General features: G+C 42.1%; 1 protein-coding gene across 1 annotated transcript in view; it reads left to right on the top strand.

Annotated features, from left to right (window-relative positions):
* The window catches only part of sspo (SCO-spondin), a 163,020-nt gene that overhangs the window by 91,329 nt on the left and 56,203 nt on the right, over positions 1–15,488 (top strand). Inside the window, 33 exon segments of the mRNA XM_051940433.1 lie at positions 807–899; positions 902–942; positions 945–1,008; positions 1,123–1,222; positions 1,327–1,351; positions 1,353–1,383; positions 1,386–1,445; positions 1,448–1,480; positions 1,483–1,554; positions 2,188–2,235; positions 2,238–2,314; positions 2,428–2,478; positions 2,480–2,608; positions 2,760–2,883; positions 2,886–2,904; positions 3,192–3,412; positions 3,547–3,576; positions 3,793–3,963; positions 4,165–4,214; positions 4,216–4,311; positions 4,314–4,368; positions 4,787–4,954; positions 5,198–5,332; positions 6,670–6,907; positions 8,256–8,408; positions 8,516–8,562; positions 8,687–8,857; positions 9,030–9,206; positions 10,292–10,447; positions 10,668–10,792; positions 12,703–12,842; positions 13,147–13,193; positions 13,286–13,525. Coding sequence (XP_051796393.1) covers positions 807–899; positions 902–942; positions 945–1,008; positions 1,123–1,222; positions 1,327–1,351; positions 1,353–1,383; positions 1,386–1,445; positions 1,448–1,480; positions 1,483–1,554; positions 2,188–2,235; positions 2,238–2,314; positions 2,428–2,478; positions 2,480–2,608; positions 2,760–2,883; positions 2,886–2,904; positions 3,192–3,412; positions 3,547–3,576; positions 3,793–3,963; positions 4,165–4,214; positions 4,216–4,311; positions 4,314–4,368; positions 4,787–4,954; positions 5,198–5,332; positions 6,670–6,907; positions 8,256–8,408; positions 8,516–8,562; positions 8,687–8,857; positions 9,030–9,206; positions 10,292–10,447; positions 10,668–10,792; positions 12,703–12,842; positions 13,147–13,193; positions 13,286–13,525 — 3,387 coding nt within the window.

Here is a 15,488-nt window from a genome sequence, read left to right as displayed (position 1 = left end):
GGAAGGCTGTCCACAGGTTTAGGAGTGTTGTTTATGGATATTTTTGGACCATTCATCCAGAAGCGCATCTGTGAGGTCACACACTGATGTTGGGACCAGAAGGCCTGGCTCTCAGATCCATGTCTTCATGGACCTTGCTTTGTGCACTGGTCCACAGTCTGTTGGAAGAAGGAAGGGGGCAGTTCCAAACTGTTCCCACAAAGTTGGAAGCATGGAATTGTCCGAAATGTCTTGGTATACTGAAGCATTCAGAGTTCCTTTCAGTGGAACTAAGGGCCAAGCCCAAGCTCCTGAAAAACAAGCCCACACCATAATCCCCACTCCACCAATTTTTACACTTGGCGCAGTGCAGTCTGACAAGTATCGTTCTCCTGGCAACCGCCAAACCCAGACTGGTCCATCAGATTGCCAGATGACCCTGCTCCGTCAGTTTACATGGCCGACCACTTTCTGAGTTGCTGTCGTTCCCACACACTTTCACTTTCTTATAATACAGCTGACAGTTGACTATGGGATATTTAGGAGTGAGGAAATGTCACAACTGGATTTGTTGCACAGGTGGCATCCTTTCACAGTTCCACGCTGGAATTCACTGAGCTCTTGAGAGCGACCCATTCTTTCATAAATGTTTGTAAAAGCAGTTGTGCTTGATTTTATGCACCTGTGGTCATGGAATGATTGGAACACCTGATTGTGATTATTGGATGGGTGAATGAATACTTTGGCAATATAGTGTATCATAACTCCCATTATTTCACTGTGTTTGTTAACTCTTCTCAACATGTACTCCCCCTTCTGCTCTGAAGACTGTGGTGGAGGCCAGGGGGAATGGCCCTGTGGGAAGCCCTGTCCTCGCTCCTGTTCAGATCTCCATGGTGACACGGAGTGTTTGGACTCCCCGGATGCAGCCGGACCTGTGGTTGTCCAGGCGACACGGTGGTTGGCAGGACGGAGTGTGTGTGGACAGGGATGAGTGTCGCTGCAGATACCACAACATCTCTGCTACTGGTTCAGTCCACTTCCTGTTTATGTGCAAATTTGTAATGCATTCAGATTCGCTGAATAGTGGTGGATTAAGAGGATATTGGTCTCATTAATAGGTCTTTTTGTCTCATTGTGCAGAAGGTTTGGAGTCCAGTAATACATCATGGGTTTGGCCTGGTGGATCTGATTGGCAGTTTGCAAATCCAGGAGACAACATAATCAGTGACTGCAAAAACTGGTACAGCACATGTGAACAGCTGGACAACATATCGATCCTTAAATGTAAATAAAACACCCAAACATCTTTTCCTCATTTCCCCTGTATGTCTCTCTTTATTTCAGTTCATGCGAAGCTGGGGTTCTGCGGGTGTCGGTCTTTCCCTGGTTGCCACGTTGATGGTGCTGGACCAATGGGCGAGCCTGGACTGAGTGCTCAGTTCCTTGTGGTGGAGGAGTGAAGTTCAGAGACGTCTGTGTGATAATCCTGAGCCTCAGAGTGTGGTAGAGGCTGCCTGGGTGTCGCTGAGCAGCAGAAACACTGCAACATACAGCTGTGCACAGGTAGTCATGGTCATGTGTGGCAGGCCAAATTAAAACACAAGTTTTAAGACTAAAAAATACAAATACAGCTTAGAAAGAAAATGCCTTTACTATCAATTTTTTCGGAACCTGAGAGAGGAGTTTATTGTTCACAGAAACATGCTTTCAGTCCTCTGGTAATTGAACAACACATGCACAAACATGTATCATATTCAGAATGATGAAACTACTGGTTCTTTCCTGTCTCTATAAAAAATATCAATGTTTTTATATTACACTTACTGATTAAAGCATAAACCATAATGTACAGTTTCTAAGACATGCAGTATTTGGGAATTAACATTTGTGTATCAAATGTATACCTTGTAGCATGTTCCATATGGTGTTATTAATTTACTGGATGACACACCACGATTACAATAAGCAGACTGAGTATTCCATCTTCATGCTGCAGTGTCATGATGACAGTCTTAAAAACAAGGATCCAGACTTCCCAGAGCAGAGTATAGACTTTACAATCAAGCCATTTAAGGGACATGAATGGAACTAATTTCGTGGGAAAAAACTGTAATTCTGAAAGTTTGATCCACAGCGTTGCGTTTTTATGGTTTAATCATTTGCAGGAGTCATGTTTCGTCTCATCTTCACATCCCAGACTCTGAGGCCCGTGGCTGGCCTGGTCCCAGTGGTCCGTGTGTTCGGTCAGCTGTGGTGAGGCCAGCAGTCACGCTCTCGCTTCTGCAACCCCACCTTGCAGCGCTTCAGTCAGCAGAGCAAAACATGCAACCCCATGTCTGCCTCGGTAAGCTAGATTATGCATTAGATTCATTGTAAGGTCGCATGCTAGCTTTCCAAAAGCAGTTCTTGTCTGAGGATTGTTTTTTGTATATTATTCCTTATCACTGTTGTTGTGCAGATGTCGGCTGCCCTCCTGGCAGGCTGTACAGAGAGTCGTGAACGAGGTGAAGGCTGTCCCTTCAGCTGTGCTCAGGTCAGCGGTAGAGACGGCTGCTACTCTGATGGCTGTGAAGAAGGCTGCCACTGTCCCCCACAGACCTACCAACACCACGGAGTCTGTGTGCTGGTAGGTTCAACAACAGAAACATCCTTGCTGCCTTGTGATGGATCCTAATATTAGTGTCATCAAGCTGTGCCACAAAATGCATCTGTATAACTTTCAAACTCAAACAAAGCTTCTAGAAGACTTGTGAGTTCATGTAATTTGTGTGTTTCAGGAGTGTCCGTGTTTTGTGGATGAAGAGTTTCTGACTTCTCTGCAGAGTGTCTCTGTCATTCCAGTCTCATCTTTATTCTTTCATAACATCTCAGAAGGGATGGAGCTCAGTCTGGGAGATACATTGTCCATGACTGCAGCACTTGGTGAGTAGGAAAATCTGGCAAATACTGACAGCATACCAATGGTCTCCTGATGTTTGGACAGTTAGAAGGAAGATGTAGATCCCTAAAATGTCAAAAAAAGCTGAAACAAGGTGTTCATTATTTAGATCCTAATTGAGTATCATAATGAAGCACTCCACTCTCCTATCAAATTTTATATATGCTATACTATGAAGCTGAAGCCAGAAGTTTCTTACTTTTGAATTGCCACCTTTCCATCATTATCAGTAGAACCACCCCTCAGCCCCTCATCCTTCTGTTCTCTGCAGTACCTGTGAGCATGGCAGGTGGAACTGTTCCTTGGATCACTGCCCAGTCGATGGTGGTTTGTCAGCTTGGAGTTTGTGGAGCCCTGCTCGCTGTCCTGTGGTGGTCTAGGGACTGAAGACTCGCTCTAGAGGCTGCACAAACCCTGCCCCAGCACACGGAGGGAGAAACTGCCAGGGGCCACGGCAGGAAACCACCTACTGCCAGGCCCCTGACTGTCCAGGTACGGGGCTGAGTTTACAGAGTAGATACTGTAATGGGTGTGTTTAGGTAAGCAGAACATGACTGAAATCCTTTTAATGATGTTGGTGGTGGAATGAAGAAAGAATTTTTGTTTTTGCTTTTTGTCCGTTGTAGTTATTCCAACAGAAGAACCAACTTTACCAGGTAAAATACCAACCTTACCCTTTTTTAAAATGACATTTTAACTCATGTTATTCTCTAACTTCCTTTCCTGTTATCTGTATTTTCTGCTCTTTTATGTCCCTGAACTGTTTTGTACCTGATGGTGTTATTTCTCTTGTTTTCCCTCGATGAGTGATTAAATTTGTATTAATATGCTTTTTCCATATTTAATACTTTTTCCTCCTCATCCTCCTTTAGATGAGGATCCTGGCTTCTCCCCTTGGTCATTATGGAGTCCCTGCACTAAGACCTGCACTGATGCTCTCAACCCAGCCATGAAGTCCCGTCATCGCCAATGTATCTCTCTTTCCTGCTCTGGAAGCTCTCACCAGGAGAAGGCCTGCAACCTGCCCCAGTGTTCAAGTATGGGCCCTCATTACTTATTACTACTGTATACCTGCACAGTCATAATGAATTCTGTAAACAAATAACTACATTAATAGTATCGTAAACTCTAATGACAAGTGTAAGAAGCTGAACTCCAGCAATCAAAGCAAAGGGATCACATTTTACATCCACAGAGATATTTACCTTCTTTATGCCTTTATCATGTTTCCTTCTGGAGGTGAGATAGTTTAGGAGACGACTGTGCGCGGAGGAACTGTTCGTGGACAGAGTGGGGGGGTGTGGGGTTCCTGTTCGCGGTCCTGTGGAGTGGGCCAGCAGCAGAGGATCAGAACCTTTCTCATTCCTGGCACTAATGGCTCATGGTGTGAAGGACATCCTTGGGAGGGAACCTGGAACATCGCTTCTGTAACATTCGGCCCTGCAGAGGTCAGCACGATAGAGCAGCATGTGGAGTCAAGATGGACATTTCATTTCAAAATGCTCAATAAATGGAAATGGATGTCTGTTAAAGCATACTTTGAGCACCTTTGTTGCCTTCATAGGAGTTTTCCGGCTTTGGTTTTTACTCAAACATGATGTTTTATTGTTGTGAGAGAGTGAAGGTGAAGAAACAACGTAAAACATCTCTATGCATACATACTTTAACCTCAACATTTATGACTATTTATTATCAGGTTTTATTACATCCAACCTTTGATATCAATTGATTGACTGTAGCTGTTTTTAAAGTCTGTTGTCTTTTTATTTTCTGTATACTGGCAAATTCCCATCTTTTTTAACTGTAGTCATTGTCTGGGGATTCAGTGGTCTGTGTTGTGGTTGCATGTCTGTCTGGATGGTGCAGTGGATGGAGGCTGGTCCCGCTGGAGTCCCTGGTCTCGCTGTGATAAGCGCTGTGGTGGTGGACGCTCCATACGCACTCGCTCCTGCTCCAGCCCTCCACCCAAGAATGGAGGGAAGAAGTGTGAAGGAGAGAAGAACCAGGTCAAACCCTGCAACACCAAACCTTGTGGTAAGACTGACCTAACATGTGCACACACACTTCCTGTGTAGAGCATTGTGACCTTAGGGTTGGTTCATGCTGTGCATGGCTGAATGCTCATTAATTCAGCAGATGGCTGTTTTCTTGGGGAGGTCTTTGTGTTCAAAAAGTCAGCACAGTCCGCAGTCAGCATTCTTGGTGAGGCTCATTTCATGAAGACAGTGCCTGCAGCATCATGGGAACATTCCTGACCTTCTGCTTCTGTATTGTCAGATGAAAAAGGGTGCCAGCTGGGGCAGGAGTTTGTGTTATGTGCCAACCAGTGTCCACAGCGCTGCTCCGACCTCCAGCAGGGAATAGAGTGCCAGGGCAACAACGAATGTCAGCCCGGCTGTCGCTGCCCTGAAGGTACCAGAGATGCTGTCATTTTATTAAAACATATCTCTCTTTCTATCTGTGTGTATGTGTGCAGAACTAAATGTTTCTTAAAGTTCCTGCATCTGTTGGTATTCAACACAATGAGTCTGTGTGTGTGTGTGTTTGTGTTCATGGGACCATAGCATGGTTACCTGAATTAACTTTGTAAAGGGGAGCTTTAAATGCGTCTTTAAAGGGTCAGTTTACCCAAGCTGCAAAAGCATATTTTTACACTTATTCTTAATAGTTTCTAGCCATTCAGATAGTCTGGAATGATTGTAGTTAATTGCTATAGCTTTTGCGGTGTTGGTGTTCAGGATTCTGTCTCTACATTACTAAAATGGAAATGAACAGCTTATAGATACAATCAGCATTTTTATTTCAGCAGCCAATCACACGGCTGCTTGTATATGACCGATGTCACCTACAGATATGACCACAGAGAGAATTATCACCTGACTCTTGAACAAAATGTTTTAGTGTGTATTATTCTGCTTGTTGCATTCATTAATATTTTTTCAGCCACTGAAAGCAGTTCACTGTTATAATAATAATAATAATAATAATAATAATAATAATTAGAAGACAGACAGACAGACAGACAGACAGAGAGTAGTTAGTGAACTTAGTTAAAGATATTTGGATTTGGTAGGACAAAATGAACGAAAAGAACAATAAATATGCTATTTCAACTTGTTTGGTAGCAGAATACACAGCTCCAGATAAATGAGAACATTGCTCTGTGTCTACTGGATATGCAAACATGCAACAGTTTGCTATCAAATCAGCTTTTTAAAAGATGAATCATAATAATGAATCATGTTTAAATCCCTCGTAATGTCCTCTCAGTTGCTTTGCACCTTTTGTCCTCTGGGGTCAAAATGACCCCACCTGGTTTGACTGTTATTTAAAGCATATAGTATAAACTGTCAATCAATTCTGTATTAAACTTGTAGTCTTACTTCAGTCCAGCCCGTTACCACAATTTTTTCCCTTTATTTTGGAATTTAGGGCCAAATAGACCTCGTTACATAAAAGCATACGATGACAAAAGATTTTGGACAGCACGACGGTTAAAACCTGCATATGATGCTAACATTGTGGGTTAATTCATCCCAATCTGAAAATTGTAAGATGGTGTGTCTTTTTTCAAATAATAAACAAATCTTGCCTGACTAGACTTCATTGAGATGTGTGAAAAAATATTTTTTATACAGTTTACTTCTGTAAAGTTGCTGCTGCAGGTTAATGAGACTAAAACACTGGTCTCTTCAGCAACATACCACACAGTGCAGATAATTTGTGTGTGTGTGTGTGTGTACGTTCAGGTGAGCTGCAGCAGGACGGGGTGTGTGTGCAGCTGTGGCAGTGTGACTGTGTGGACTCACTGGGGCAGGTCTGGGCGGCCGGTAGCTGGCATCAGATGGACTGTAACAACTGCAGCTGCACTGATGGACAGCTCCTCTGCACCAATCACAGCTGTCAGCCTGCGTGTGTCTGGAGCTCCTGGTCCAACTGGTCACCATGCAGTGTCTCCTGTGGGGAGGGCCAGAGAACCAGATACAGGTGAGGAGCGGAAACTCACTGAAAAACAACAGCTTCCGCTGAATAACAGACAGTATCCGTTCAGTCTGTACTAATGTTTACTTATTCATAAATACAATATTGAGTGGAAAGGACTTCAGAAAGAGGGTTGCTACAAAACGAAAGAGGGGAAACGATAAAATCATCTTGGAAAAGAGATCTGGGCTTCATCTGTCCACTGGGAGGCAGATAATATGCAAATACTCACCCTTTTAACATGACTGCAACTTGGCCTAGAGGTGGATAAAACTGATAACATTTCCTCAGGAAGCACAAGAAACATTTTAAATCAGGTAAAACCCAGCCCAACTCTAAGGACTCCACATCATCAAGAGAACTTTGAACTCCCGGTCCTATCTGGAATTTCTGGAATGGAAGCCATGTGGTGGAGCTGGGCTGAAAATGGGTCATACAGTGAGATACTGACCAGAGCACTCCAGTAAAACAGCAGATAAATTAGTTAGAAAAAGGAAAGTTTGCACTTTGCATTGTCCAAGTGACTGTCCAGATGTGAATCTAAAGGCTGTTTAGATTCAGGTCAGCATGCGGTCCTGGCCTGGATGTTGCACAACATTTTTCCTGAGGAGGGAGAGACGAGTCCATGAGGAAGATGGGTGGCGTCTTCGATGATACTGATGGCCTTTTCCTGCACTATATGCTGTAGACCTACCAGTGGTGGTTAGACTGGTTATCCTCTGGGCACTCGTCTGACCTGTTTTACAACAGAGCAGCTCCCATACCGGACAGTGGAAAAGGATGTGAGCAGGTCCACGTCTGTTCACAGGTAGTAGAGGTTTGGTTCATCTTTTTTATGGTATGTATGAGGTGTGTGTAGACCAATTCAGGCTGTCTGACTGAGCAGTCATGGATCAGTAGCATGGACAGTATAAAGCTTAGAACAGTGCCTGTGTTTACACTGATTTGGGGGAAGAACTGCAGTGGATCCTGATTGACTGGGATTTTGAATAAAGTCCCATATCCAGTTACTCAGTTTTGAACCTGGGGTATGACAGCTGGGCTGCCAGTGGTGACTGGAGGAGGACTGTATTAAAGCTGCAATCCAGGAACAGCAGTCTGGTGTTCATGTTCTTGGACATCCTACGAGCTCATCAGAAGTCCAAAAAGAAAAGTTCTCAGCATTAAAATGACATGAATGACCATTAATCTATACAGATATGTCTTTGGACAGTTTGTAATGACTCTCTCTGTTTGAGGCCATTTTTGTGGTCATAAATCTTTTGAGTCGATTTAGTTTAGATTTGCTGTGATGTGTTGCATGATTTCAAGCTAAGAATAAAGGACTGACAGTTCTTCCTTGTTCTTGGTCCAGGTCTCTGATCCCAGAAACTGAAGGACTAGACTGCCACTTTGAGGAAGTCCAGCACAAACCCTGTAAGCCAGGACCCTGTCCACCTCTCTGTCTCCTGGACAACCAGGATCTGAGTGTGGGAGACACCTGGCTCCAGGGAGAGTGTGAACAATGGTGAGCTAGATGGAGACAACACTGAATACTGAATAGAGGAATATCTGACTGATGGTTTTCACTGGTTCATGTATTTCAAACACTCTCTACTCTGTTTTGCATCGTAGCACGTGCACCCCAGAAGGAGTTTACTGCCAAGACATCGACTGCAGAGGTAGGTCACTGTTCTTATTTTGATGACCAAGAGTACATACAATTGGCCTCATATGGCAGAATACCAACAAAGTTCTGGGATTTTGACCTGCATCCACTGAGCAGATGTTTTGTCCTGTTTCCAGTGGATGGTGGGTGGACCCCCTGGTCCGTGTGGTCTGACTGCTCAGTGACCTGTGGACAGGGCTCGCATGTTCGGACTCGAGCCTGTATCAATCCTCCACCACGAAACAACGGCTCTGACTGCAGTGGGCCAGAAAGAGAAACCCAGACCTGCTGGACCTCTCCCTGCATTGGTTAGTCTCGTCTCAGTGTCCCAGTTTTATTTATTTACATTTGATGAATTCATTTATTCATAGTTCCAAAACCCACCACACTTCGTCTGGTTCTAATGTTTTTATATTGCTGTATTATGAAGTATTATTAAGAAAAATGCTGTTCATGCTTCCTCTTATCTTACGTCTACAGACGACCTCTGTCCCTGGTCGCCATGGTCACTGTGCTCCATGAGCTGTGGGGCGGGGTCTATGTCTCGACGGAGGGTGTGTGTGTGTGAGGAGGGAGGAGATGAAGCGTGTTCCTCTGAGATCGAGGCTCAGAGGAACCTTGAGGAGACCCAGCTATGCTACAAGCAGCCCTGTCCAGGTACAAACTGATAAATCTCAACTAAAGGTAGTTTTGGCAGCGGTCGGTTAGGTAGACTGAAGCCAGACAGTCCCACAGCCAAAATCTGAGTGTGTGCTGTGCAGCTTTCTGGAGTTTCTATTTGTGTTGGGTTTGTCAGATGATAGGAAATGTTTCTGTTTCAGAAATCATGATAATGAGGGAGGTTTTGGACCTAGCTGAGATGTTAGTTATTAGTGAATACTGTGCAGTGAATTGGACACATCCCAACATGATATCATGAGTGTTTGTAAAAAGCCCTAAACGCCCTAAACTAAAAATGCCCACACATATTTACAAAGTCCTGATATTACATCTTGTCATAGTTCTGTTGAAGAACTCACCTAGCAGGTCCTAGATTTTTAGAGATTTAGCCCAAGTGTGAATCTAACTTAGAAGTGATGTAATTACTGGAGTTTTGTCTACTGACATTTCAGTGGCATCGCACAGGGGGTGTGCTCACTTCTGTTACAGATTGGTCCTGGTTCAGGTCTAGTCTATTCATGGATCGGACCTTCCTGTCCCATGTTAAATATTACTGATAACGATGAAGATGTAAAACTTAGTAAATGATCTTTTTATGTTGGTCATTAACTAGAGAAGATGTCTGGACTGCTGAATGCTTGGATTACATTTAGGGAAGATGTAACAGTGATGGTGCCATGGAATCATATATTTATTAAAGATGAGAATAAGGAAGTTCACTTTGGTTTGAGATTCAGTGAATCAGTAAATAAGGCATATTGTCTCCGCTGTCCTCAGCTGCATTTGTCAACAATTAATGCGATGATTGATATTTCTGAATATTTGGAAAAATTGGTGTCAGATCAAAAAATGATTTTTTGTTTCTGCTTTTACTGCATTTGAATATGTTATGTTAGTAAGACAGCTTTATATAACTTAATGTTTGGTTTATAACTTGATAAATGATTCTCTGACCAGCTGCTCTTTCACACCAGTACCAGTATAAATGAAGTGTCACAGGCTGAAGTGGACTGTAAATAGCTCCAAGTGTTTGTTTAAACACAGCCAGAGAACCTTCCATGATGATTTATCTTCTTTTCCAGGCTGCCCCATGTCAGCTTGGAGTGTTTGGTCTCGGTGCTCCTGTGAGTCTCAGAGGCAGCAACGCTACCGTGTAGCTCTGTCCTCTGCCACCAGGGGGCAACAGTGCACTCCTGTAGAAACACAAAGCAGGACGTGCAAGCTCAGTCAGTGCAACAGTAAGGTCACTCCCTGATATACGTCTCCTGGAAATGCTCTTTATTTTTCTTTTCATGCCCTTAAGGAACCAAAGTAGCACCCAGTGTCTTTTAGGAATGCAAATAGCATTTAAGTTTTGGAATTTTGTCAGGATGTTTCTGAGCATACATATATGCATAATTCAGTACATGTTGATGCTAGCCATGAACATCTTTACTTAAAGTTTCCCCCTGTTTGTAGCATGTGAAGCCCCGTTTGTGTACTTGACATGTGGCGCCCCCTGTGAGAAGCAGTGTGCCCTGAGGGGTCGTGGAGATCTGTGTCAAGGAGTCCAGGAGTGCACGCCTGGATGTTACTGCCCGCAGGTGAATTTCAATAGATTTCTTGCTTCATTAATCATTTTTTGTCATTATCCACAGTCTACATTTTCATTTATACAGGATCTATGGGAGTCAGACCTTTATACACACAATGAACTTTAATTAGAGCATTCTATCAGTCTAAAACTTTTTCAGTGTTCAGGGTTGGGGATTTAGAAAGTGAACATGACGCAAGTCTTGATTCAGTAAAAGTAAACATTACATTACCTTTGCTTTGATTGCTGGCCATAGAGGACAAATGTAAGTCAGACAGTTTAATTAAATTACCATAGAATGCAAGACAAGCTGATAGTAGTGGTATGTTTTTTATTGGCATGTTTCACACACTTCCCAATGCACATTCTGAGTTTTTTTTTTTAGTTAATTACACATCAGAACACAAAGATGAAAGTAATTAAAGTTGGTACAAACTCCACACTGGTGAGCATTTACATTCATTTACATTAGCGACGGACACATTTAGTCTGAAAAAGTACCAAAAAAAAAAGAGCTAAATTATGCTGACACACATTTGGAAAGTGAAATCTGCTGTGCGCATTGTTGCTAATCCATCACTTTGATGTGAGCTGTGATGAATTTTCTAATGTTGTTTTTCCCAGTTTGAGAACTTCCAGTTTTGATTTATTAGAAAATTTGAAAATCCTCTGATAAACTGATGATCCTGCAGCTGGAGTGCTCGTGATGAGTGTGGAACAAAAAGCAGAACATGACAGTTACCATTATTCACTTAAAAATGATGGATTGCATCAGTGTAAAGGGTCACTAAGTATTTAAATGATTAATCAATTTTTCTGTGATTGATTCATATTACCTAAATTCTGAGTCTGTGAATTCTGAGAATTTTAGCACTCATAATATGGGTTTTTTTGTCTGTTATATCAAAAATATTTTAACAAAAGTGTCCAAATGTGTCAGTGTTTCTTTCATGGAATTAGTGCAGTGATGTCAAACATGCGGCCCGCGGGCCAAAACCAGCCCTCCAGAGGGCCCAATCCTGCCCACAGGACGACTTTGTAAAGTGTAAAAAAATTCCAGAGAAGACATTAACTGCAGACTGTAAATTAGTGAATCTATAAATTTATTAATTATTTATTAATTTCTAGATCATGACAAGTTGTTCTGAACATAAAATAAAATACTAGATTGCTCATTGTTCCTTTATCGTTTTGTGTCTCATTTTTGCAATAGTTTGTCTTGTTTTTGTTGTTTTTTTTAGTTTTTGTCGTTTGTCTCATGTTTCATCATGTCTAATCATTTTATTTTTTCTTTTTGTCTCGCTTGTGTTTTATGTGTTATTTTTGTCATTTTTGTTTTGCTTTATTCGTTGTTTTGTGTATCATTTTTGTCATTTTGCATCTTTTTCTCTCATTTGTGTCGTTTGTCTAATGTTTTTGTCGTCCGTAGATTTTGTCAATGTTTTGCCTCTTTTGTTTCGTGTCGTTTTTCTAATTTTTGTCATTTTGTTTCTTGTTTTTATCATTTTGTATCATTTTTGTAATATTTTGTTTCTTGTTTTTGTTGTCTTTTTTTGTCTGTCTTCGGTGGTTTTGATCACAAAGTAAAATACTATCGTTCAGTTCCAGATATCTGTGACTAAATGTTTTTTGCCTTTGCACTGTGATCTGTAAGTTGTAATGTATAAATGATAAACTGAGGCATAATATTGTTGAAATTGAAATGATTTCTCTTAAGAAACTGGAGGTTGTTCATAATGTGTTATAAAAAGATATTCCTTCAGTGTGAACATTTTTGCACTAAAACCTCGGAAAAATCTGGAGTTATAGGTTATTATGCTGTGGTTTTCCTGGTTCGGCCTACTTGAGATCAAATTTGGCTGAATGTGGCCGCTGAACTACAATCAGTTTGACACCCCTGATTTCGTATTTTCCTTCCAGGGCCTGCTGCAGCAGAACGGTAGTTGTGTTCCTCCAGAGGAGTGTGGCTGCATCCACCCACAGCACCAAGTTTCAGGACAACCACCCACTCCTGTCACCATCCTCCAGGGCACCACCATCACCATCGGCTGCAGTACCTGGTTAGAACATAGCTGTAGAAAACTAATCAATTCTGCGTCAGTCCTTTGTTGCACAAAACTATTTGTTTTTCTGGTTATTTTTGGAGAGAAATTTTCAGCAACGCTTGCATAATAGATATTGGTGACTGTGCCAAGTCCTTTATGAACAATCTATAAGACTTTCTGGTGCATCTTAATCATTCTCTGCTATTTCTGCTTTTATACACTACTTGTTTGTATCTCTGTCTTTTACTTGGTGTGGGATCGCTGACTCAGTTAGACATATTGTTATTATTATCTGTTTGTTTCCTTTTCTGTCCTCCAGCCTTTGCCATGATGGAGCTCTGCAGTGTGACATGAGAGAGTGTGAAGGTAAGAAAGCAGTAGAATAAGAATAATAAAAATATCTCCTTTATGAAGAAGTCCTTCACAGTGTTGCCCTGCATCTCTCCTTATGTTTTCAGTCATCCTCAGCGAGTGGTCAGAGTGGACGCCCTGTTCTCCTTGTGTACCCTCTTCCTCTCTGCAGCACAACTCTTCAGCAGCAGGGCCTCTCCACGGCACTAGCATGGTCTCAATCCAGAGGCGTTTCCGGGCCTGTTTGGACCTGGATTCTGGTCTTCCCATCACTAGAGAAGAAGAGAGCCAGTGTCCAGGACCGCTGGTGGAGGAGAGGCTCTGTCCAGATGCTAACATTTGCAGAGGTAATGGTGTTTGTCTAAGAAGATATTGAGCTAATCAGTCTTATGTGAGTACAGAAGGCAAGTCACTTCCTCAGTTTATCTTCTGTTGCTACACAGAAAGGAAAAGTAATGAATTGAACAGTTTTGCTTCACTGAATCGCCCTCAGCATGCTGCAGCACTTTGATGATTTGCTCCCTGTAAAAGATTCTTTTCAGAAACTCCGTGAACAAGTCAGAGTCTGACAGGCGTGGCACCATAGGAGGAATGGATCAGACTGGCTGAGTGGGTGACAGTGGTGTTGAAATGACTCTAGGATTGTTTTATCTGCAGAGATGGTCATTTGGTTTCTAATATGGGTTAAGTACAAGACCAGGCACATTTCTTCTAGCTCTATCCGACAACAGGACACATCAAAGGTACACTCATTAGAAATGGTGTAGCAATTCACTGGGACACACTTCATGGTTTACTATATATTGATTTAATATTGGATCACCACATATTGATCATCTATACGTTCTTAAATGGGAAAAATGTTAAGCCATTGTAGAGCTATGTCCTCTCTCTCTTTGCCACACTGACAACAGACTAGTCTGTGAATAACATAACCCCTCCTCTCTCTGCACAAACATGTGTGGGAGGAATGATTTCTGTATTTGAAGTTCATGAATGATTAGCATCATGAATGCTTCTGCAGAAATTTGTTCAAAACTGATGAACCTGACAAGTTAGTCTACGGATGTTTAGAACACAACGTTGACCTAACTCTTCAGATATGTTCCTCTCAAGCAGCTCAGATAGCCTCGTTAAGCCTTAATTACATTCCCTATGGACAGGTAGTGGTTGTTATACTACATTTTCGGCTGATTGGAGTCCACTAAGGGTGCTCCGATAGATGTGTACACAATGGATCAGTAGCTATTCTGAACATCCACAATACTGCCAAGCATGTATACAGCTGCCCTTGTAGTGTAATGACCATGCAAATTCTGGCAGCATTGGCAAATAATGTCACGTGGGCTTTCATCGAAAACCCTGTAGTGGGCAGTTCCAGGACTACTTTCTCTATCCAATAGTACACAAGAGTGCAGTTGGTGTAATTTCTGGTATCCTTCTGACTCTGTGAGACTCCACACAGATCCTTCTGCTGATGTCCACATGTAGCCCAAAGCTGTGCCATCATGACCCCCAGTAGTCCACATGCTCAAGAGAAGTGTTATATAAATGCTAATCTAGTGCATATGTATGACACATTTCCTCTGAGCAGACTCTAAGGAAACAATAAAGTACTATTAAAACAACAATACCACAAACCACAGCTGTCTGTAGCGGAGTAGCATCAAGTGCCCACACTACAGCCTGCTTCTTAGCTGGGAACCAGCCTTTACTGTTCAGAACAACTCTGTAGTGATGAGGAGAGGCAGACAGACACCACTGTAGCATTAACCACATCTTTGTTAACATTTAAAACCAATATAGACTTTACTGTCACTTTATGGTTAATTATGGTAACTTAATCCCCCTGTATGTGTTTCACAGAGTCAGCTAATGTTACCTCACACACATGCATCCTACACAAAAACAGTCTAACTCAGTGGGGAACACTGCAGTTTTCCTGTTTATGCACATACCGACATTTCATTAATGGTTTAGTTAATTAACAAACTGAATGATTTTTAATGAATATATATGGTTTGGCAACAGTTTGCAGAAGGAAAGACTAGCCTAGATTTCTGATATGGAGAATCTCTTAGAAAAATCTCAAGTGTTGTCTGTGGACTTGATTGGTTTTTATGTGTGTATTTGTTGTGTGTCACTTCACTGTTGGCAGTGCAGATTAAAACCCACCATCAGTAGATAGTTAAGCACTTGTAATCAGTATCCACAGTGAAAAATGGTATTGTACATCCTTACTGCCTCATTCTCAGTATTCCCCAAAGGAGTGAAAATGGAAAAAGGCTTGTAAAGAATGAGTTTTATGTC

Source organism: Acanthochromis polyacanthus, chromosome 20 (genome assembly GCF_021347895.1).
Source record: "Acanthochromis polyacanthus isolate Apoly-LR-REF ecotype Palm Island chromosome 20, KAUST_Apoly_ChrSc, whole genome shotgun sequence".
Lineage (NCBI taxonomy): Eukaryota > Metazoa > Chordata > Actinopteri > Pomacentridae > Acanthochromis > Acanthochromis polyacanthus.
Note: the sequence above shows the minus strand (reverse complement) of the source record. Positions and strands in the feature narration are given on the sequence as shown.